This window comes from Seriola aureovittata, chromosome 1 (genome assembly GCF_021018895.1).
Source record: "Seriola aureovittata isolate HTS-2021-v1 ecotype China chromosome 1, ASM2101889v1, whole genome shotgun sequence".
Lineage (NCBI taxonomy): Eukaryota > Metazoa > Chordata > Actinopteri > Carangiformes > Carangidae > Seriola > Seriola aureovittata.
The window spans coordinates 23636035-23659377 of NC_079364.1; the positions used below are offsets into that span (position 1 = coordinate 23636035).

General features: G+C 40.0%; 1 protein-coding gene across 1 annotated transcript; it reads right to left on the reverse strand.

Annotated features, from left to right (window-relative positions):
* Positions 1 to 9179: 9179 nt before the first annotated feature.
* LOC130168682 (ubiquitin-conjugating enzyme E2 Q2-like) lies at positions 9180 to 22490 on the reverse strand. The gene is made up of 13 exons (XM_056375241.1): positions 21798 to 22490; positions 21296 to 21400; positions 19348 to 19470; positions 18992 to 19045; positions 18407 to 18547; positions 17631 to 17715; positions 16952 to 17012; positions 16768 to 16858; positions 16613 to 16671; positions 16446 to 16494; positions 16213 to 16308; positions 13479 to 13545; positions 9180 to 12532 (listed from the first exon to the last, which is right to left on the reverse strand). Exons 1-13 carry the CDS (start codon positions 21954 to 21956, stop codon positions 12501 to 12503), a joined length of 1122 nt encoding a protein of 373 aa, XP_056231216.1. The 5' UTR covers positions 21957 to 22490; the 3' UTR covers positions 9180 to 12500.
* Between the last annotated feature and the right edge of the window lie 853 nt (positions 22491 to 23343).

The window sequence follows — 23343 nt, forward strand, 5'->3', positions numbered from 1 at the left end:
ATGAGGCTTGGCTGTGTGAAATCAGTCCAGCTCCATCTCCTATCTAGCCCGAAGGCTCCAGAGGATGTCTACTTAGGGTGGTATAATTCATATGTATGTGAAAATGAAATGGCTCTGCGGGGTTTGTCGGAGAAGCAATGTAATGCCAGCATACTATATGTCACGCTCGAGCAAACAGCCACGAGAGCCTCCGTGTACTTGGGCACAGAAAACACAACATAATCTATGTCTCTGTCGCTGTGATGTGCAATATCAGTCGCAGACAACACGATATCATAGGCTGTAGAAAAACGGAAAAAGACTAAAAATGGTGATGTAACAGAACAATTACGAAACGACACTGCATTAAATTTTAGTATGACGCACTTCCTGTCCGAGAGAAATGATGCATGAGTTAATTGATATGCTGTCAAAGGGACCTTTTCTCTTAAATGTGTGCTTTGCAAAGGTAGAAAAACAAGAGTCCTTTATCTGCAGGCAGCACTGGTTGTCTAACATTCTGTAATACAACAGGTATCCTCTGAGAGTTCAGGAGGCAGACGACAGGCTGATAAGATACTTATCACTGCTGAGGCTCTACAGCCTTATCTCTCTTATAGGAGCTCTTACCTTTTGGCTCTCACACAGCCAGACAATGATCCATTCTCAACAGGAATTTCAGCTCAGTGTGGAGGAAACAATCTGCTTTCAGGTTACAGGAAACTGACTGACCAGCTATTATAACTTCATATACAGTACGTCCCAGAAGAGGTGTAAAAACAGACATGTATTGAATTACTGTAAATCAGGGTCCAGAAGTCAAGTCTTTCAATCAAACAAAAAATAAATATCTGTGAAGCTCTCATTTTACTCATGTCTTGATAAAATAAATCTGTTTCTGTGTTGATGCTCATAATTAACTCCAGCATTACTCCTGAAGATCTACTGCACTTTTGTGCCAGTAGCAATTCAAATCTTAATTCATGGCAAAAAGCCCATCCTGTTAATTCAATCGTCCTCCCCAGTAATGGAGTGTCCTTTGTCTTTTCTGTGCACCCCGTCTCTTCCACGGTGGTGCAGCCATTTAGCCAATGCAGAGATCCCATTCATCAGGTCTGTGAGTGCCCTCATGTCTGCTCATCTGTCACCAGCGTCCTTACGTCTCCGACATCCCTCCTGCTGCTTCTCAAAATAGAGCAGGAGATTAGGAAGAGGGGAGCATTTTAGCCTGATCCCAGGAGGTCCATCATCCCCTTCATCCTTCCCTCACAACCGCCCCATTCTCCACCCCCATCCATCCCCCGTCCCTCCTTTAAACCCCTTCACCCCCCCCCCCACCCCCTCTCTTTCTCTGCTCCCCATTTCCTCCAGCATCTTCACCTGATGGAGCCATCGAGGGAAATCATTGTCCAGCAGATATGCTATGTGCTTCGGAGGGGGGCCACCATCAGTCACGGGCAGACACACTGGTCCAGACGTGGACACACACTGGCGGGGCAGAAAGGAGAAATATTGACTGGCCGAAGAGGTAAAAATACACTGCCAATCAAAAAGTTTCTGAGCAGCTGTAAGTTTTTAAATTGTTGGTAAAATCTTGGGCAGTGCGACTGTGAATTCACTGCAAATGGTCTTTAATGTGAAAACATAATTTGAGAATAAATATAAGTGAATTGAAAATTGCTTGTTACTTTTAGTTTGAGGGAAGTGGCCTGGGTCTGCAGGCTCCTGTAGCAGACAGGATTCTTTATACTTGTGCTGCCCAGTGTCCTTGTAGGACAGTTTATTGCTGTTTACGGTAACTCAGAGTTCTACTAAAGACAAAACTATTGACTAGTGACTATCAATGTTGGTAGGCCTTTTTCACAGCAGACCTTTTGACTTCAGCAGGAAACGCATAGGTGTAATTGATAACATGAACAATGGCTCCGTCTAGAACCTTGTAACAAGGCCATCTAAATAGCATAAAGACACAATTAATGTTATTAATTACACCTGAGCTTTTCCTGTCACGTGTCAAAATGTCTGCTGTGAAAAATTGCTCAAAGTACTGACAGTCAAATTATATTAACACCAATAACAGGACAAACATTTAACATGTTGCTCAGTCTGGTATGAACTCTTAATTAGTGCTTCATTAAAGGCGGGTGCACTGTAAGGGTCAACAAGTTATAGCCATGGTTAAAATGCATTGACATTGACACATAAAAACTACAAAGGTAATTAATCTGTGAGCTTCTTATTCTTGATTCTATAGCTTTTGTAAAGATTATCACAATCGTGTTCTCACCTAAACAATGCTGCTGCTGCTGCTGCTATATATATATGTGTGTATATATATATATATATATATATATATATATATCAATCACATCTTCTTACTTCCAATGCAGCCACAGCATGGCTGCCTCAGTATTTGTCCAATTTAGCCTCTAGCAGTGTAAGATATTACAATGGTCAGTAAAAATTCTGATTGGCTGGAAGGTGTGGAATAACTTTTAGTGACTGGATAGTGTACGGAGGGGGGTGTATATTTCAGATATTGTGTTCAGCGCTGTACAAAGGAACAATAGTATTTACTGAAGACTCATCCACGTTGCCCTTGCAATGAGTGTGAGCGCTGTTTAAAAAGGGCTCTTAGTCCTCTTCAAGTGGTTTGCCAGTACTTGTTGAAGTATGATCATCCTTGGTTAAAATGGTTTACAAATACACTCCAGAAATGTAAGATGATAGTTTCAAGATGATATTTGTCTTAAGAAACATGGCCTTGCTCTCTGCCCTGCAGATGTACTCACACTGCAAGAACACCATTAAAGACGTATTGTACTGTACAGACCTGTAAGCCTGTGCACGATAATAATTGCTGTGGCGGTATCTATAGCAACAAAGAACAAACAAAAGATTATCCTTCTTAGCTTAACATAATGAAACAATAATGAACAAAATGTACTTTGCATTAATCAGTCCGCACAACCCTGAACACGCACGAGTCAAGGAAATGTGATGTTGGACCTATTTAGTAAGTCTTGCCAGTTTTCTTCAAATACAGAAATCAAAATAGCAAAGACACTCTGCTTAAGTGATCACATCCACCTCAGGTTGCAGTACAGTTTTTTTTTTTTACACTTCTCAGCCATATTTCACAGTAGGTGCTTGTTGCCTGTAGACAGTTGTAAGAAGTGGAGGAGCCCCAACAATCCAGGGAGGAGGTTCTTAAGGTCCCATATATATAAACTGACCTCAACAGAGCTGAAGAATTTTTTATTGATTAAGAGGTTCATCCTTCCACCGCATCTTATGGCTTGCGGACAAAATTGCATGTTTTGAAAGATGTGTTCCTGCTTTTATCGAAAAGGCATCACAAAAGGTTTTTGCACCTATTTACCTTGGGCAAATTAGCTCGGTTCATTAAGAACCCACAGAACTCCTAACGAGAGAAGAGAGTGCGGCCTCTTCAGACGGTTTTAAATCGATGCTCAGACAATAATTCAGTTCCATCTCTTCTCTGCAGTCGGGGGGCTGCATAAGAGAATCACAGTAAGATGGATGGTCCATTTCACTAAGATCATTGCTTTTCCTATTGATCGTGCGATGCAGGTCTAGCCTGAGTCCAGACATGGTGCTGAAGAGATATATACATGGCAGTAGAGCAACATAACATGCACTCACTGCCCTGGGTTCTCCCACACACACACACACACACACACACACACACACACACACACACACACACACACACACACACACACACACACACACACACACAAACAGATGCTGATGCTATGGGTAGTTTCAGCTTAGCAGGCTGATGGGTCAAATACACATTTTAACAGAACTAATTTCCATTAAGATTGTGTAGCCGTTCTTTATTGCTTACTCTGCGGTAGCTCGGCAGCTAGTTAGCAATCTATCTTGTTTTCTCCCTTGCTTTTTCATGTGCATGGCGTTGTGCTTTGTAAAACAGCACCCATGCTTTAGTCTGACAAACGTCTTTGCTGTGATAATTGGTGCGTGAGGAATGCAAAAGGTACGAGGCACAGCTCTCCCTGGACACTCCCTCATACAAGACTGTTTGGTGTTGTTGTCCTTTTTTGTTCTGTCTGGAGGAAACTTTCTGCTACAGTGCACACACAGTATTGAGTAAGCATCTGGAATGAGTCATAGCCCCTCTAATGGAAATCCATTTAGCTTGGTCTGAAGTATAAGTCTGCGCAGGGAAGCATATCGTCACGCTGAACTGAACCTCTGGCTATCTTTCAGCACAGGGAGGACGAGGAGGCAACATTCAAGGCGAAAAGACTGAAGCAATCAACAAAGAAGGTATTATGTGATCTTTTTGGGGCCAAACAGTGAAAAAAAAGCAGAGATGTTCACAGCTGTTTGCGTCTTTATCTGGCTTTTTTTTTGAGTTTTGGCAATATTTTCACTGCAAACACAATGTTGTAGAACTTTTGAAAGAAATTGTGTTTGTATGCAGTCATTGGTGAGCACCTCGTCTTGGGTGATTGAAAACCGAAAGAATGATCTGATCTGAATAAAAAAGAGCCATGAAAGCAGCAGAATATGGAGAAACATGCAGATCCGTGGATCATTAATATTTACATATACTTTGAGCCAGGGAGAATTGGATTTCAAAGTCGGCCTTTTAGTGTAATGTATGCATTGTGGCTCTTGATTGTGACATTGCTGCAGCCTGAGAGGCAAGCTGAATATTTTTGAAGTGAATCTTTTAATGGAGACATGAGAGAGTGTCTGTGAAGGTCAGTGTCTCAGTGGTGCTGTGAGCAACTGTGCTCTCCTGAAATGTTTGGGTTGCTCAAAATTAAATAAAAGTTCCAAAGTGCAAGCACTGTAATGAATAAATTGTGGAGACTTCTCTTTGGCCTGGAAATATGGATATATGAAGCAAGATGTTTTCTCTGGACTAGTTGATGATTTTTGTAAAGCATTGCTGCTGTTGGATAAAAGCACTAAGTCTCTAAAAGCTCTAAATATTCTGTATCCCCTAATATAAAAAAAGTGTTTCCCACTCATGATTTCACAAACACAGATTTAAGAAACATATTATGCAACATTTAAAAAATGTGATTAAAGTGATTGTCAACTTTATTTTCCATTTTCTCCAGCAGAGAAAAGATTAAAATGATGAGCTCTATCACTTTTTTCATCTCTTCAGTCATCCCTCTTTAACTTTTATCATTTGGATCTATGTGTGTATGTGTGTTGGTTCAAAAGATTTTATTATTTTCAATTCAGTGCCCCATCTCAGCACCCAATTCATTTTCAAGTCTTTGAAAGTAAATCTGTCACTGTCTGGTGATGCTCATTGAGATATTCCCTTCCAAGGACAGGGTGGCAATTAGACAGACAGAGATTGACAGATAGATAGACAGGTGACCACTATGGTGGCCTGCTAAAATATCTGCTGGCTGCTTTACTCCCTTGAAAATGAACATTTTACTTCCCTGTGTGTGCCCTGCCCATGCAACATGATAAATGCACAGCCATACGTTACCTAACTTCCTGCTTCGCTCTTGTCGCAATTACTATGGCCACTAGAGGTCACCTGACAATAAAATGTAACTAAGGGTCGTTAAAAGCTGCTGGCACAGATGTCCTGTTGGCTTGTTTTTTTTTTCAGAACAGTCTTGAATTTAACCTGATGAAGGTAAGTGACAATGTGCAGATTTATTTTTGGTTCTGTCCCTGTAATAAAATGCCACATGACCCCACAACCACCACAAACCTCCCGATGGTCCACATAGCTCTATGTAAATTTAATTTGGTTCAAGCATCCTCCAAAAATCCCTCTGAGTCTATCCAGCAAAACTTGCCCTGAAATAGTTGAAAAACAAACACAGGGCTCCACACAACATATTTTATTCAGTAGCCATTCACAGTGCTCTCCCCATGAAAATTATAATATTCCCCACATTGCCATTCACCACCAACAGAGAATCAGAATTCATTATACCTTCTTCATTCACTATCCTGATTGCCCATTTTCCTCCACACTTTGCAACCAGTTTTTTTATACTGTCAATTTCATGTTTTTTCATCTTATTCACACTTTATATGGCCTTTTATGCGTCAAGAAAATGTCATGACCTTAGGCCTGAATTTGAAAAAATGACTGTTATGTGGAGAAAAGATTCATTGTGCTGCTACAAAAACAAACAAGTGTGAGCAGTGTAGCTCTACAGTAACAATGTCTGTGGGGATGACACCTGTCTTATTGCTCTCCAGATGCTCTGCTCTAACATTCAGGCCATTCGGAGTCACAGAGGGACTGGTTGTTCATCCACTGATTCTGCCGTGTCTTTCAAAGCCAGTCGTCATTACTGCAGCTCTGTGCCTGTGTTCTCAATTTACTCTAACAAGGCTCACACAGACCACAATAAAAGTGTTGGGTGTCTATTGATATCAGGAAGCACCTGCTGTCCGTAAAAGCATCTGGCGTTGTTAGTGTGCTGCTGCACTGTTTAAAGTATCTTTGGGAGCCTGACCAGAGGAGTTGGCAGCAACTGATTGCATTAATTAAATGAATCTGAAAAAAGAGATAACTGCAGGTTCTTGCAGTTAGTTATAAACTAATGAGACTGTATACTGTAATTTTTCTTTTTATTGCAAGCACCCCTGAGGCTGTGAGAAAACTTGTGATTGCAAGATAACGTATATAATGAGTATATCATTTTACATAATAGAAATACTCTGAGAGTTTAAGATGTTAACAAATGCTAATCATTGTTGGATGGATACGATATTGGTGGTTTAGGATTTTAAGCTCCTTTTTATATTGTATAACAGGCTGTTGTCAAACTGATCAGTCAAACCGATCAAGTACCTACATTTAAAGTTTAGGTTTGAAACTTAATAATTCAGAACTAGCTTCTGTCTTTATAGTATATATGTAGTTAGCTGCAGCTAGCAGCTGGTTAGCTTAGCTTAGCTTAGCACAAGGACTGGAAACAGGAGCTAACCAAAAACTATCTACCTACTACAAAGATGCTTAATGCGTTCAAGAAACAACGACAATACAACGTTTAGTAGTTAGTTTCAAACTAGTTCTTCAACATAACTGCATAATCTGTTGGTGTTATTGATCAGTGGAATTTGACTCCTTTTTGTGTGCGGCGAACAGAAAATGTCAATGCCAGATTCACAATATCAGCTCAGTTATCTGTAATACAGCATCTGACCCATCAGCAAGGCAAAAGGCTTGAATCCTCACAGCTTCTGAGATACACTATCTGAATCTGGGTTGACACTTGAGTATGTTACTGATGGAAGGCAAAGCAGTGAAAGTGATGGACGTAGCCATTAAGCCACAGGCTATCAATCAACTCCAGATGATTCTGAATGCGGCCCACCCTGTGCTGTCCTCTTGGCCCAGGGCGAAGGAGGTGAAGGAGGACAAGTCAGCTATTTCTTGCTATCTCAGTGTGGGCTCTAGCAAGTTAATCACAGAGATGCACAGCCTCTTTCCTGCGGGCTCAGAAGCCTTGTCGGTCTCCTCACAATGTTGTGTCTGAGTCAAGCGACAGGCTGGACAAACAGATTGGCTGAAGCACGATAATGAGGCCTGCTCCTCTCCCGCCAAGAGGCCAGCCAGCCAAACCCACACATAAACAAAAATAAAAACTACTGCAATAATAGGCAATTAGCCTCTCACTGGCGAACTGCTGAGTTCCACTTCTCACTCTCCTCCTTCTTACTACAACTTTCCCTTTAATTTGACTTAGTGATGCGGTCCCGATTCCCAGTATCATGAAAACGTACATTCTGGTGGTTGGTTTGAATGATTTCTAATGTCCATAACTATCCAGGCTGCAACAACATGATCGACCAAAGACACAATGGGTCACCCTATTATCTACTACAGCTTTCCTGCTCCTCATACGGACAGATAGGGATTGATTTAGCTATTTATCACAAACCAGACATCTATGAGAGCAGCACTTGCCAGCCCACTGTAACAATATCTGACTCAAACACACTGATGGAAGAATATGAGCTGTCCATATCAGACTGTATCGCATATCTCACTCAAAACAAATGGCCTTATTATTCATTCTTTCAACCTTGAAGGAAATGAGCAACAGGGGTGGTATTGGCAGGATTGAATGTAACAACAGAGCACCAACTGCTGACTGATGTTACAAGCAGACAAAACTACTTTAATGTCACCAGAGACAAAAAAAAAGAAAAAAAAAAAAAACAATATCCCAGAATTACAAGAGTGCTCTGATACCATCTAGTGGTGACTTCTAGCACATACGCACAAACATAGACCTCGGAAAGCCAATGAATGAACATGACAAAAGGAAATCTTTTACAATTACAAGGGAGGATAAAATCTGTTCATCCCTTTCACCCAACACACCACCTGTTCCAGCTGTTACCATCTCGGGGGGTGGGGGGTGTCATAAATCAGTGTCATCCAAGACAAACTGATACAAAAACTGAATTTCCTCCATAGCATTAAGGACACTGATGTCCTTAAGTGCACCCCACACATACATTCCCCTCTTAAGCAAACTGCAGTGTAACTGTTGACTTGTGTATGCTGTATGTGATAAGTTGTAAGATTATAGTAAATGGTATACAGTATTTTTGTATGTGCGGTCATGCTGTTACATATACCGGTAAACTGATTCGACCTGCTTAGGTAATTAAGTTAAACTGAGTCAGACATTTAGCCTCATGATCAATTGAATTCCAGCACCGTAAGTGTACTGCTTTGTTTTAGGTAAGTTCACTATTATAATTAAGAGCCATGAAGGCCCTAGCATATTTTCAGTTTAATTCCAGAAGGGCTGCATTTTTTGCATGTCAGTGTGAGTGGCAGGTATAGACAAAACTGACACTTATCTTTTGACAAAGAACACCATCTACTGGAAAACACAAGAAATACATTACGCGGAAAGCAATGATGCATGTGGGCAAGAGCTTTTCCAAGCTTTCCCCAGTGTGTAGGGGCGAAAGACGGATGTCACTTTAATGTAGCGTCAAATGAACATAATGTGACCTAACGCAGCTGGTGCCAAAATCTGTAACTTAATCAGTACTTAAACATGTTCCCGTAAGGCAGCGATACATTTTCATTCAATACCAGGTAGATTTTGGTTCTTCTACCAAGTAGCAAATAGTCTGTCAATAGTTTGTTATTGACAAATTTCATTAATAAGAATTGAATGAAGAGATATTTCATAAAATTCTTTATTCATAAACTTGATGCAAGTTTACAAATTACTTTACATGGTCAAAATCACCCTTGCAATGTTAAAAAAAAAAAATGAAACCAAACCAAAGCATGCTAACAGTGCATAACTTTATAACCCGGCCAACGCAGTTAATGAAGCAAGGTAAAGAACCCAGAATCAGGCTAGTTCAGACCTCAGACCAATACGTCGCTCGCCAAAGCAGAGAAGGTTTTTGTTAGTCAGACAACTTGTGTTGGTGTGAGAGGAGCTGTTATTCAGTGCACAACAGACTTGAGTACACCCATTATTCCAAACGTCAGGTTAAAGATGCAGGCCTACAACTGCTCTGATGGCACACTAATCTGAACTGCTACTATTGTTGGGAATCCTGGCATGTTTTAAGGTAATCAAAGCAGGTAGGATGTCTTTTAAGTCCTTGTGTCTCGTATAGTATCTGACGTGGTTCAATAAACAATGCACAGGGAAAAATGATCCTGTGCACTGATGTAGGAAACCACAAGTAAACAAGTCATGAGAAAATGGATACATCTAGTCTTTTTTTTTTTTTCCTTTTTTTTTTTCTTTTTTTAAACCACCCGACCCAACCACTCATTGCCTTCAGTAGCTTGGGGAAAAACACCCATTGATATATTGACATGCAAAATACAGCAATATCAAAGAAACAGGGCAGATGTGTTCTGTACCCCTGATCAAGCGCAGGATAATCTGAGGGTGGGAGCAAATCTTTACTCCACATTATCTGATCATTCCAAAAACTTGCTTAGTAATTATTTTATCAACTTCAACGGCATTCAGAAAATCCAAGTGTGTGCAACTCAACAGCAAAACACACTGCAATGTGTACTGTTAAACAGGGGCGTCATTTTAAAATGGCCCAAAAAAATAAAATAAAAAAAGATCGACACATTTAAATCTTGCATTTCATGACGATATTCTGAAGCAATCCTTTGCAAAGTCGAGTGTGCAGTATGTATTCCTGAGTTTGCTTCTCCAGAGAATGCAGGGGTGGGCTCGACAATGTGACCAGAATGAGGTGACTAGTACCTTACCAATGGCATCACAACAGCTAACAACCATGCCAATGATCCATAGTCATGTTAAGATTTCGCTTGTGGTGAAGAAAGGGAGGAGCAAGAAAGGAGGGTAACCTTTGTCACATCCAGCAAGTCTAAACAAATGTCAGACATGTACTGAACATGAAACAAGCTGTATGTTTTTACACCCATCTCTGCCTGTTTTGAAGATATTGGTGTTGTGACTGAGGTTAGTATTACTGAGGAAATTCTAAAATCAACTCAAAACGTGAGGAATGACTGTATGAATTAGCATAACTAAGCTTTCTATGCTGGTTTTCAGGACAACATACTCAAAACAATTCAAGTAACCACACAATAGAACACCCACAACAAACGTGTAACTGCATTAACTGGAATGCTCCACACAGTTTTCTGCATATTATTCACATTACATCAAAGACCCAGCACACTGAGGGGTACAGCAGTGCTGCGAGTGGTTATGAATAGTAACCAGAGAGGTGGGAATGGGAAGAGCTGGGTTCCTCCTGTGGCAAATTCTGAACAAATAATTTATCAAACCTGAACAAATAATCTGGAAACGGAAGAGACTCCAGTTGATCTTCCCAGGTGTGAATCCAGAAGGTATATGGTCAAGACTATTGCTGTGAATTTTTTAACTCTGGCTGCATTTTTACAAACAGCCACGAGGTCAAGGAAAAGTCAGAAGGTAAAAGGTCACTTTTTTTTTTCCAGACTGCAGGATTGGCAAAGTGGTCAGGATGTGAACCAGCTACAAGAACTAAGCAGGTGACTACACTGTTAAGCTGTTAAGACTAATTTTCTTCAGTACAACAAAACTCCACAACACTGTGTCTTCACTGCATAGCCTTACTGAGGTTCATCCGGTTTGAGTGATTAGATATGAATAGCCAAACCTCTGGAATGCCAGAAACAGCTGTGTCTATGCCATTGTTACGTCCATTGTGGTGAAGAGGTGCCATCAAATAAGGGGAATGGAACTGTCATTGTTTCCAATAACATGAAGATTACAAATCAATATTTAAAAAAAAAAAAAAAGAAGAACAAAACCGCAGTAGTCATTAAGCTTACATAAGAACACGGTGTACTTTTGTTTCCTTCTGCAAGAGCATCCATGAAGCAACTTTTCTTTAGTCTAAATGGGTCTTGAGAAGTTGCAGTGCCCCTGCAGATAATAGTCAGGGGTATATGGTAATACAGTCTCTGCCCAGCCAAAGACCCAGACAAGGTTACATTATAAACAATTAAATCCTTTTGCAGAAATACAAATTTACATGTTTACATGTGGAGTTAAAATCAACTACATTACAGTGTGATCCAATCCAAACACACCCCTGCTTTGCCTGGTCATGTTTTCTTGTGTTGCCAGCCTAGCCACACACCAAACCTCTCCTGCAGGGAGTGGTCCAGCTGCTGGTTGTGATGATGACAGTGGTCGTCAACTTTAGAGCTCAGCGGGATGCTGTTCTTCATTATGGGCTGTCCCACCCAGGCTGCAAAAAGTCTCTTCATCTTCCTCCCCACCTCAGGGCTTCAAGCTTTAAAAGATAAAGAGGTTTGAAAGCAAGCTAGCCTCAGAAGCATGTTATTCCAGAGGAGGGAACTTGGCATTACAAAGATAATACATGAGCACAATATTACAGAGGCCGTCCGTGGAGAGAAAAGGCGGTGGTTCTTTTCCACCACCAGCATCTAGTGTCCTTCCCAGCCACCAGTGCATCATATCAGGGAATGCCGCATGCCATTCTCAGATCCAGTCTGTGGTCAGAGAGGCACTGTCCGGCGACTGGAGCATCAGACTGCCACTGCTGGAGGATAAAGCCATGCCGCACCTTTCAACTCGCAGCCAGCAAGTAACCTTGGCATGCTCAACGCCAAAACCAAAGGGTGAGTTTGCGCGCTATTTAGTCCACTGTTTTCCTGGAGTTCAGAACGAATGTCGCAATGGAAAAATTAGATTGTATCAGACAACAGATGCACAGAGAGATAAATATCCAGGGGAGAGGACATCCTTGCGAATAGCTGATGAACTTGGATGTAAATTTCAGGTGGGGGTGTGTGTGAGTGTCTGTGTGTTTATGTGCTAGTTTCTGGGTTGTCGCTGGATGAGGAATTTGGTTTGGAGTTCAAACTCTCATGTAGAGAACAAAATGGTTTGCAGGATAAAAAAAACATATTGGTCGCAAGATAAAGAAAAAAAAATCTAAGACATGTGGTCCCAGTGCAGGAAAGGCAATAGTCTGTTTTAGCCATCTTCCTTAGGGGGTGTGTACCAGCCTAAGGGAAAAAGCACAACAACAGATAATGACTATACAGTAAAAAATACAAATAAGACAATACAAATACAACAAATAAAAACAATCACCAAATCTCTACCTCCAATAGTATCAGGGTTACATGCAGATGATTTTTGCCTCATTGGCATGCATCTGCATTTCCAACCTTGTCTGGTTAGTGCAAGAACCAAAAGCAGCAAGCTTAAAAAGTCGGTGGTTAGACCTAGGGCAGATATGGTCCAGAATTTTAACAAAGTTCAGAAGGGCTTTCAGTTCTCAACTCTTAAAATCTACTGCGATTAAATATAGCTCAACGTTGCCTGATGGAGTAAAAGTCATTTACATATTTTCACCTGGCCTGTTTCTAAATGCAGTGTGTGTTTTCACAAAGGTCAAGGACAACAGAAAAGCTGCATGAATGGTTATCTTTGAGCAACTGACTTACCTGTGCGTTTTTCTCCAATAAAACTTGTTTAACTTTAAAATGTGAATGTTGATGTTTTTCTTTATTGATTTTATTGTCAATTTCATGTTGAACTACATATCAGACTCCAACAAGACAGGAACTGTTTGCCCCCTGTTGGGTCACTAAGATCTTTGACGTTAGGTGTAAAGAATGGTAAATATCAGCTATGGGAGATATGAAATGGTGCCGTCAGTAACAGACTTTAACAGAATCATGGTGACAGCAGAGCCAAAGTGACAGTTACTGTTTAAGTATAAATTCAGAGCAAATTAATTTGTTTTTCATTTTACCGTTATCTACATCCTTCGTAATATGAATCCCTAAAACCACTTTATAGAAAATATAAATGTTGTCCATGTTTGGTACATACACAACAGTCCATGCACTAGTTTTCCTCAGCTTTGATCCATGGGACGGATTTGGTTTCAGTAAACAAGGTCAGTAATGCACTCTGTACGAAACTGGAGACAAAAACACTCACCGTTCTTTTCATGGATCTGAACCAGGGATTTGTAGGACTGCTGTGCTCTGGCGAGATTGTACTGGTTCTGCATTAAAAGATGAAAATTAAGTCAACCTTAGAGTGTGCACAGGGTTTATGATGACAGTACAGAACAGGAAACAGCAATGACAGCTTTTTCCACAAGCAAAAAAAAAAAAAATGTATCACACCATCTCCACTTTCAAGAACAAAATGCTGTGTATGGTGCAGGATAATGAACACACATTCCTCTCTTGTTTGACCATTCATACCAGACTGCTGTCACACACATCTGGTCATCAACATTCACATAAGACCTGGCTCTGCAGCCATAGCTCTACACACATGAACCACAGACATTCACAGGACTTTGTACAAATCTATATGATAAAGGCTGACTTCATTAAGACTGTAGCAATGCTTATAGTGTCATACCTGGGATCACCTTCACGGCGATTGACTGACTTTTCAGATAGATGTCCAAATTCATCAATTGCGCAATGCTCTCTAGTTCTGGACTATCTTAGGTAGGACTAATCTGCCATGAATTCTGCAAGATTTTTTTAAACTAAAAAACTAAACTAAAAAAAAAAGAAGTCTTGCCACTTAAACCACCCAGCTCCCTTCACTACAGCAGAAAACGTTTGACTTTTGGAAGAATTCAAAAGTTACAAGCATATCCAGAAAAATACAATCTCAGTGTTGTGCAGATCTGTAGCAGAGCTGCAGACTGGCTTCTTGATGTGGCAGAGCTCAGTACTTCTGCTAACTCATCAGTCAGGCTCAGGATAATTTCCCTGGGTAAGCAAAAAAATTAATCAATGTTCACACAGGTACATGTATGTAATGTATATGTCCAACATGTTTACTGTAATCTCTCAAAACTCTTGTTCCTATTTGCTCGCCCCATCACTGTGAGCAAACCATAAATAATGAGCCATGGTTTTCCTCTTTTTGCAGGTGTCACTGCCTGTTACCATGGAAACATGGCTTCTAGTTTTTACTAACTTTTTAAGCTTAGAGTATTCAGTCTTTATTTTTGTGACAGTGTATATCTGGCTTTAGACTAATCTCAGTACAAAATTAAGATCGGTCTAACACCACAGACCAGAATAAAGTCCATTTGTGAAAGCTGCTTTAAGAAGCTGAATAATATAGTTTATGGCCAAAACAGCTCAAAGTTCCATACGATATTTGCAGTAAGGACTTTTCTACACAGGGGGCATTTTGGCACATTTTCCAGTCATCCTTCTCACAGGTCTGCCACGCAAAAAAACAAAAAACAAATCAACCGTCGTCTGCACAGTCCACATAAAGGATCACTTTTCACTTGTGCTTAATACATTCAAACCTGCACTAAAATTTTTACGCATCAAGTTTGTTTTCTTCCATTTAAAATGATTATCTTGCTGTGGTTGTGTGTCAGGCTTAAACATTGTAAACAAGGGTGACCTACACCCAGCACTGTACCTGAATGCATCCTCTGTAGACACAAAAGTAACTAAATCTGCTCTACTTACATGCTGCTTTTGCTATCAACCTGTGTATTACTATAGCATTTCTATAGTGACCGTATGGTAAATCGTAACTGTTTTTTAAAGAAGCCCTTGTTCACCCTATCATACTAAAGTAAAGTGGTGTCAGATTAAGTGCTTAACCGTGGTTGAGACACCAGGTTGTGTAACATGCGTTGACCTACTCACACTGTCAACAAACACTTGTTTATCCCAGATCACTGTGCGAATCTGAAAGTGTATTGAGGGGTAAAGGTCATCAAATAGTTTTCATGAATGCATTTTTTCCAGTGCTGGTGAAGCTTGAACACAACTATAGTGAACAATTTACAAAGTTCTTTCCTTAAAGAAAAACACAATATCAAAGCAAGCGTTTTCACCTCTGGCATAATGCAGACACCTTACTCCAGTTAGGCCTTTATTGACAACTGCTCGGCATCCACTTTTAAGACGAATCGGTTAACAACTAAAAATACTTGTTTCTCCCTAATACATGCTCACATGTCCATTGCAATACTAACATTATGCAATAAGAGAATTTAAAAAGCTATGATCTGATTTCTTTTGGTTCTCCAAGTGAAAATAATTTTCACAGCTGTTGTGTCAGCTGATTAAAATACCTCTTACAATACAATCATGCAGAGGTTTTATGATAAGAATAAAAAAATGTAAGTTGTCCAGACAAACTTCATCACAGTTGCACATTATGCTTAGCCAAGATTTATCAGATTGGGAAAGGATGAAAAGTAAAATATACAAGTGAGAAACAGCAAAAATTTCAGTCTACACCAAAACATATGACACAGCAAAGTAGAATGTGTATCTATGAGACCAAGCTTCTGAGAGGGACTCCCATGTTTCTTTCATACTTAACTTAGTAAACTCTGCATAAAGCCTGCAGCCAGAAAACATAACAAGTACAAGTGACAGCAACTGCAAACTGCAGCACAAAAAGATAAGCATCTACCTTGGCCGCCCCAGTAGTGACACGATGGACCTCCCACCCCACTTGGATTAAAATTAAAAAAACACACAGCCAGCTTTGGCTGCAGAAACAGGAGGCTGTCACACATCACAACACGCCACCACTAAGAGCCAGGAAACCAGGCCTCTGTGTCAAAGCACTGGCATCATGGTCCACATCATTCATTACATGAGGTCAACATTATCACAGGATATTTCCTGACTTGAAATTAAACCTCTTGTGCTTCCTCACTTACTTTATTGGCTCCAAACTGCACTCTGGCTTTTCCTTTGACTAAAGTGGCATTGATCTGCATGATGACAGACTCAATGGAATAGGCACTGCTCCAACCCTGCAATCAGGAACCGCAGTGTCAGTAAAAGTAGGTTTTAAAAATGTAAAACAGATGCAAATACCATCCAAAGTAACATTTAATATCATGCAGCTCAGATTTACATTAAATTAAAGCATTGGATACATTTGACATACCTGTTTGGTGAGAAGTTCCATGCACAGGGCACCTCCTCCAAGAACATAACTAAAGCAAGAAAGAAGTAGACAGCTTTTAATCTAAGTTTGTTTACAAACTCAACCCTGACCTCAATAGATTATGGAGATGGAAGAAACTGAGACGTGTACCAGGTAAATTAACTCACCCTCCAGAAAGCACAGGAGAAACTACCCGGACAAAGGGTGGATCAAAGGGGAAATTATCCTATAGCGATGAACAGCAAAAATGGTTAATTTACAAACTTCAAAGACTTCTGAATGGTGTTTCATTTTCATGAAGGCAAAAGTCAATTTCACTCACTTTATATGAGAAGTTTAGTAAAATGTAATCCATTCCTTCCTTTTCCTTTAGGACTTGTAAATCACTGTGTAAGGGGCTGTCTGGATCCACCCTGTTGGTCATCAAATTATGCAGTCAGCTTGTGTTTAAAGTGAGATTCGAAAAGAGAAAATAACACATGACACAAAATCCCAAAGTTACTCACGTCCTTAGTTTGACATGCCATTCATACAGGCTGTCGTTAACAAGCTCAACTGAGTAGATGCCTGCAAAAGAAATTGATTAATTATGACCGTGCAGAATCCGAGGTCTAATAACAGCTGTAATGATTTGATCTCCACTTTCATTCTATAAACTACAAGGTAATGCAGTGAGGCAAACACTCATCAGATAATTCAGCAACAAATATCTGAAGCCTTGTTCAAAGGTGATTGGAATTTGTACAAAATAAAATAAAATGGATCTGACTAATTATTTAAAAAATGGTTTGTGCTTCATTTTTCAAAGAGTAACATTTTTTCTGTGGAAAGCATATCAATGTGGCTTATAGCCATTACTAAAGCATATATGAGTCCTTTGCACAAAAGTAAACAGTGTAGTAGCTTACGGTAGTTGACCTCAGGATAAGTTATAAAGAGTTGGCTGTCTTCTGAATTCTGCTAAACTAAACTAGTTCTCAAATGCTTTCTTTTGATCATGTGTACCTCATATCACCATGCTTGATGTCCACCATCACATCACATCCCAAGGATAGAAATGATGATTATTGTGAGTGTGGGTTTGTGCTGGTGCACTTCTGGGTTGAGATTTTTTTTGTTGTTGTTTTTGAAGTACTTTTTTTGCAGATTTGCAACAAAGAGCAGACCTTTGTGTGGTGTGCATACCTGTCTTGTAACTCTGAGACCTGTAGATCTCTCTAAGCTCCTTCATCAGGCGGTCAGAGGCTTGCACTGAACCAGACACAGCTCCCTGCAAAATACAAAACAACTGTAACAGTAAAGACAAAGCACACAGCCCTTTGTAATTCGCCATGAGGGCAAACCTGTCATTTGCACTTAATGTGGGCCAACATCAAAGAGAGAGCTTTATCCTGCTAGACGTCAATATTTATATCTCTACACCCCCTGAAATAATGTTTCAGTGATCCTCAAAATATTAATAAAAAAATGTAACATAGGCCATTGAAGCATGCCTTTGTGGTTCTATAGTTAGGGTATAATTGTATTTTTGCATTTTTGACACATTTCAGATACAAAGAGAGCGATTGAACAGGATGATGAGCAAGCAGAAAGACCTTCCCAGAAGAAAAACAAATCTTTTCAGAAGTTTTTGCTGCCTTGAAGGGCAGATGCTAAGAGAAACCTGATGATACTGCATAGAAGCACATTTAAAAAAAGGACACATTCCCCACTGTCAGATAAATGTATGAATTGTCTCACCACTGTGTTCTTTCTTAACTTTATTTTTAAAAACCTTTGCACATTTGTCTTTCACAAAAGTAAGCAATAGTGACAATATGAATAGCTGAGCATATAAAAATTTTATGTACATCAAATGTAGCATTCACAACATCTACCAAGGTGTGAAGTTTGGTCAAAGATGTCATGAACCATAAGTACTATAAAATACAGTATAAGTACTTCACTGAACAAACACTTACATTCAAGTGATCCTGCCTCTGGTTCTTTCGGATCTTCTCAAGGATGGCCAGATTCTCCTTCTCGATCCCATCATCCTCTGATTTTTTCCCATCCACAGGCTCCTCCTCTTTCATTTCATAGTGGTCCAGATCCTCTATGTCCTGTTTGTTTGTGTTTGATATTTTAAATCATATCTGGTACTCAAGAAATACATGCAACTTAAAAAAAAAAAGCTCAGCGATCAAAGCCAGTGCCAAGTAAAAAGATCTGAGGGAACTTGCTTGTTCACTAGAATCACAATGTAACAAGAATTATATTAGTGTTTGATTCAAAGGGAAACTATCATAATCAAATAAAACCCACTGTCGGTAATAATGCAAATGTATATAATGAAGATAAAGAGAAGCAAAACAAAAAAGAAAATGTTGGCATTCTTATCAAATGTTATAATTAACCAAGCTACCTACCATAATGGAAAATTGGAAGAGGCTTAACGTGTCTTATTTAAAGCATGTGTGACTAAGATGGAAAAAAATACACTTTTCACTGAGCACAGCACCATAAGAGCGGTACATGAGGTGTGTAGAGCAAAGATGATGACTTACTTCTCCCATCTCCTCCTCCTCCTCTTCTTCAGATGTGACCTCCTCTGTCCCATGCTATAAACACACACACCACAGACAAAGTATTATTGGCTGTGCTAACTCGTCTTTTTATTTTACAAAAAAACCTTTAACTGTCTGTGAAACAGGAGGCCATTGATAAGCTTAGACAAAAAAGTCCTATAAATCACCACAGCCCTTTTAATGTAAGCTAATATTTCATTACTAGGCACAAGTGGTTTTGAAGTGCATAATAAAACATCCTAATTGAAGCATGCAAGTTCCTTAAATGTAATCAAATACTGGCTGTATCATGCCATAGGGAGGTTATTTGACAAGAACAAAATAGGCAGCCTTGCCTTTCGGTCTTGTCCCACGGGGCCTGCGGGCAGGGGCTGGTCCAGCATCTCAACATCAGGATGTTGGGGAAGGTTGTACAACCGACAAAGGTCACAAATAAGTTTCTTCAACTGCTGCAAAAGCTAGAAAGACAAACCACAAAAAAAGAGGGGATATAGAGTTAGATAAACCATTGAAGATCGCAAATTCAGTGACACAGCAACGCCACATGGCAGACATGTGACAGACATGACATAAATGCCAGCACAAACATGATGATGTTGTGAATATCACAAGTTCTTGAACACAGAATTTGTGATTCATGATTGTGTAAGATAAAAGACAGTAAAATGTTTACATCATTCAGAAAGCAGTGTGTTGGAGGGCATTATAACTGTCACTGTAAAGTAAAGCCCAGCACTCTGTAAGTTGTAGCAATAAAGTTTGGGCTAACTACTAACATATGACTTCAAAGTTAAGACTTCAACATAAAACATTTACTGTAATAGCACTGCAGATATGTGCAGGAAGAATAAAATTGTTTGTGCCCATATAAAAAGAGCAGCCATCAGCTAGTGTGTGCTGCCTTTGCAAATTTGGTGCAATTCAAACACAGGCTACCACAAAAACATCTGTGCAACAGTAAGAAAATGGATCGATCTTATCTATCCACAGGAAGGCAAGGTCTGTCCTTTACCTAAAAGACAACATTAACAATGTTGTACTCTTTATCTGGCTGACGACTCTGTAGCTATGGTGCAAACAAAAAAAAAAAAAAAAAAAAAAAAAACTTCTGTCCAAAAACCTGACAGCACTTCTATAAAAAGCATATTTTGTGTCCTACAAACAGAGCAAGCAGCTTGAATAAGTAGGCTAACTAAGCTCAGGATGTCACCACATGCATAGGATTACATAAGGGGCTGCTTGTCACAGACATTTTGACCTCAAAGGTTGTACTGATGATCTAATGATACAGCCATTTGGCCTACTGAAAACCTGCCTATCTGTACTTGCCAGTTAGACATGTTTATCCCATTCCCTATGTAGAAAGTCGCACACATTTATGCAGCACATGCAACTTTATATTCATGTTTGAAAGGCCATATGAATACCCTCAGTGTTGTGTAAATATTGTGAATGTAATAATAAAATGGCAAAAACTGTCAGTGAACACTCTCTTTACCTAAGCCAACATTGCAAAATTCTTGCAAGAATGAAGCAAAGCCTGTTTGAGGACAACAACTTCTAAAATACAAGTCTAAAATACTGACATAAAAATCCAATACCAAGTGCAGCCTGTATTCATCACATCTATATAATAACCAGCATATTAAATAAGTCCCAAATAAAGGAGGAGTGCAAAAAGATTATTTAGCACCACAATTATCTGCCCCTTCTGATGAGGCTCATCACAGCAGGCTGCCATTATGTCACAATAATGCACAGAAAATGCTCCTGCTGGGAGGCAGCCTGGTCAATACTTGTTTAGCCAAGAAACTCAATTCAATTCAACTTAAAATAAATTAAGGGTAGTCTTTTCATCCAGTCACATACCATATACCTCTGATATACAATGAAAGAATTTTGGCTGAGGCTACCTTTGACTCTGTTTTAACAAATAAGAATACCTTGAGAATGAGTCAGCTGGGCATTGAAATGCCCTACTCAGTGTTCATTTATGTTACTGTTTACTTGAGGCAAACTGCTGTATCACAAGATAATCTGTGTCTTGTAGTGAGCATTCACAGTATGGGTTCAACAAAACCTACTGTGTGTGTGTGTGTGTGTGTGTGTGTGTGTGTGTGTGTGTGTGTGTGTGTTTGTGTTTGTGTGTTATGGCAACATTTTGGATGGCAGACAAACTGCACAATGATTAATAAAATTGTAAGCATATCCTCACATAGTATACAGAAATTGTTAAGTTTTCCTTAGTGATAAATAGTGAAACAAGCGAATCGGGATAAATACCAGAGTACTGCCTTTTCTCACATCTTCCAACCTCTCCAAAACTTGCGCCAAGCTCGGGTCATCAGAGTCCACAAACCATATTGGCGGCGTAGATGGATAAGATTCCTGAAGACAGTGAAACACAACAAAAAGGAGACGGTCACAACAGCACAGTTGACATGTTTACCTGCTTGCGTGTCGCAAGGTTAAATACAGTCGGTAAATAACGTAGAATTTGGGTTGACGACATTAGCATTCAGAGTGTAGCGATAGCTAACAGCCGGGGTTGCTTATCAGGACTGTTTAATGTCAGACTGTCCAACCAACAACCCAGCTACCAAGACTGAGTAGCTATTAGAGACTCTAATAAAACTACGCAGAAACCTGTCCCGCATAGCATCAGATTGTACCGTTGTGGAGGTAGCCTTCTACCTGGCTAGCAAGTTAACCAGCTAACTTTAGCTCGCTAACGACCAACGAGGGAAGTGTATAAATCCTGGCACTTGTGTTGCTGTCCACTTACCGTTATGTTACAGTGGATAATTAACAGCTTTTCCCCAGTTACATTAAACTGGCAGCTCAGCTCGTCAGGCTTCCAGTCAATGATCCTGAAGCGTTCGTGGTTTGGATCAAAAATGGACTCCAAAAACTTCAGTTCGGCCTTCAGCCCCGACACCGACATCTTCCATGCATCTCCGGCTGGGCCGCTGGGGAGGGGGAGAAGTCGGGACTTAGCCTTTAGCTAGCTAAAGCCACGATGCAAAATTCTATACAAAATTTGCTACAAAGTGGCAAAGACGGACTGCCCCTGTAGATATAGCTGGATACCCAGTGTCAGGTATAAACAGCGTCCGGGCAAATTTCAGCGCGACCGGACAGATCTGCTATTGAAGTAGCTAACGTTAGCTAGCTTTCAGTTAGCATTTGAAAACAGCGCAGTGCTTGGCAAGATGCTAGCGAGCGAGTTAGCGAGCCAGTCCGTTGTTGTTGTCTCTCCGTCTATTGTTGTTGTCTGCCTATCATAACAACATTTTAAGGCTCTCGCGGTGTCCCGTGACCGTCTCCTCACAGTCCCTTCGGACAGTTCCTTATTATTTACTTAACCGGGAAACAATCATACAGTTTCCACGATCGGAACTTATATCCCGCTGTAGGGACAGTGCTTTTCATCCCGGTGTACAACTGTAGCTGGCCTCTTGTGGGGTTTAAAGATGGCGTTCTGCAATCTCCCCGCTCCCGCAGAATCCCAGCATTCAGCGCGTTCTCAATTTATGTCAGGGTGGGAAAATAACAGAAAGTTTACAACACTGGCTCGTTTAGTCAAACATTTGTTGCAGGACAGTAGCTTCATTGTAATTTCGATTTGTTCGTAAGGCAAAAGGAACCAGTTTCCTTCTTAAGGTAATGCATACCAGAGTAAAACTCGTGCATTCAACTTAGAATTAGTGCATCATTTACTTTGGTGCCACCAAAATGCCTTAAATTATTTACTTTATATTTCCGATTAAAATCAGTTTGATGCACTGTCAATGAGAAAGCTGGGCTGTTCATCATTTTATGACTTGGCATAATTAATAAATTAAATATATTTTTAAGATTTGTTATTGTCCAAAAAAATAGGCTGTTGTAAATGACTTATTGGCTTTGTTAAACAATCTGAGCAATTTAGCATTTTAGTGCGCATCAGTATGGCCTACACAATATTCTTGTTGACTTGTATTAATTTTCAGTGAAAAAGTCTTATTTGAGTTCTTTGGGCTGAATGAGGCATAATTCCAACCCATTTTGATCTAAATTCTGATTTGCATGTTCTTTCTCCAGTGTCTTTAACATATTAGTCACATGAATTGTGCCTGCACCATTTGTTTTCAACAGGCTACCTGGACACCTTAACAGGTTATTAAAAAGAAGAATCTGTGTAACTGTACTTACTGCACACGAAGGTTATTATTCACAATCTGCCCCTCCCTCTCTCTCTATGTGTGTGTACATCCTGGTGTTTTATCTAACCGATAAGGATAGATCACAATTTATAGAGGACCTTTGTAAAATATTGCATCCTAATGAGC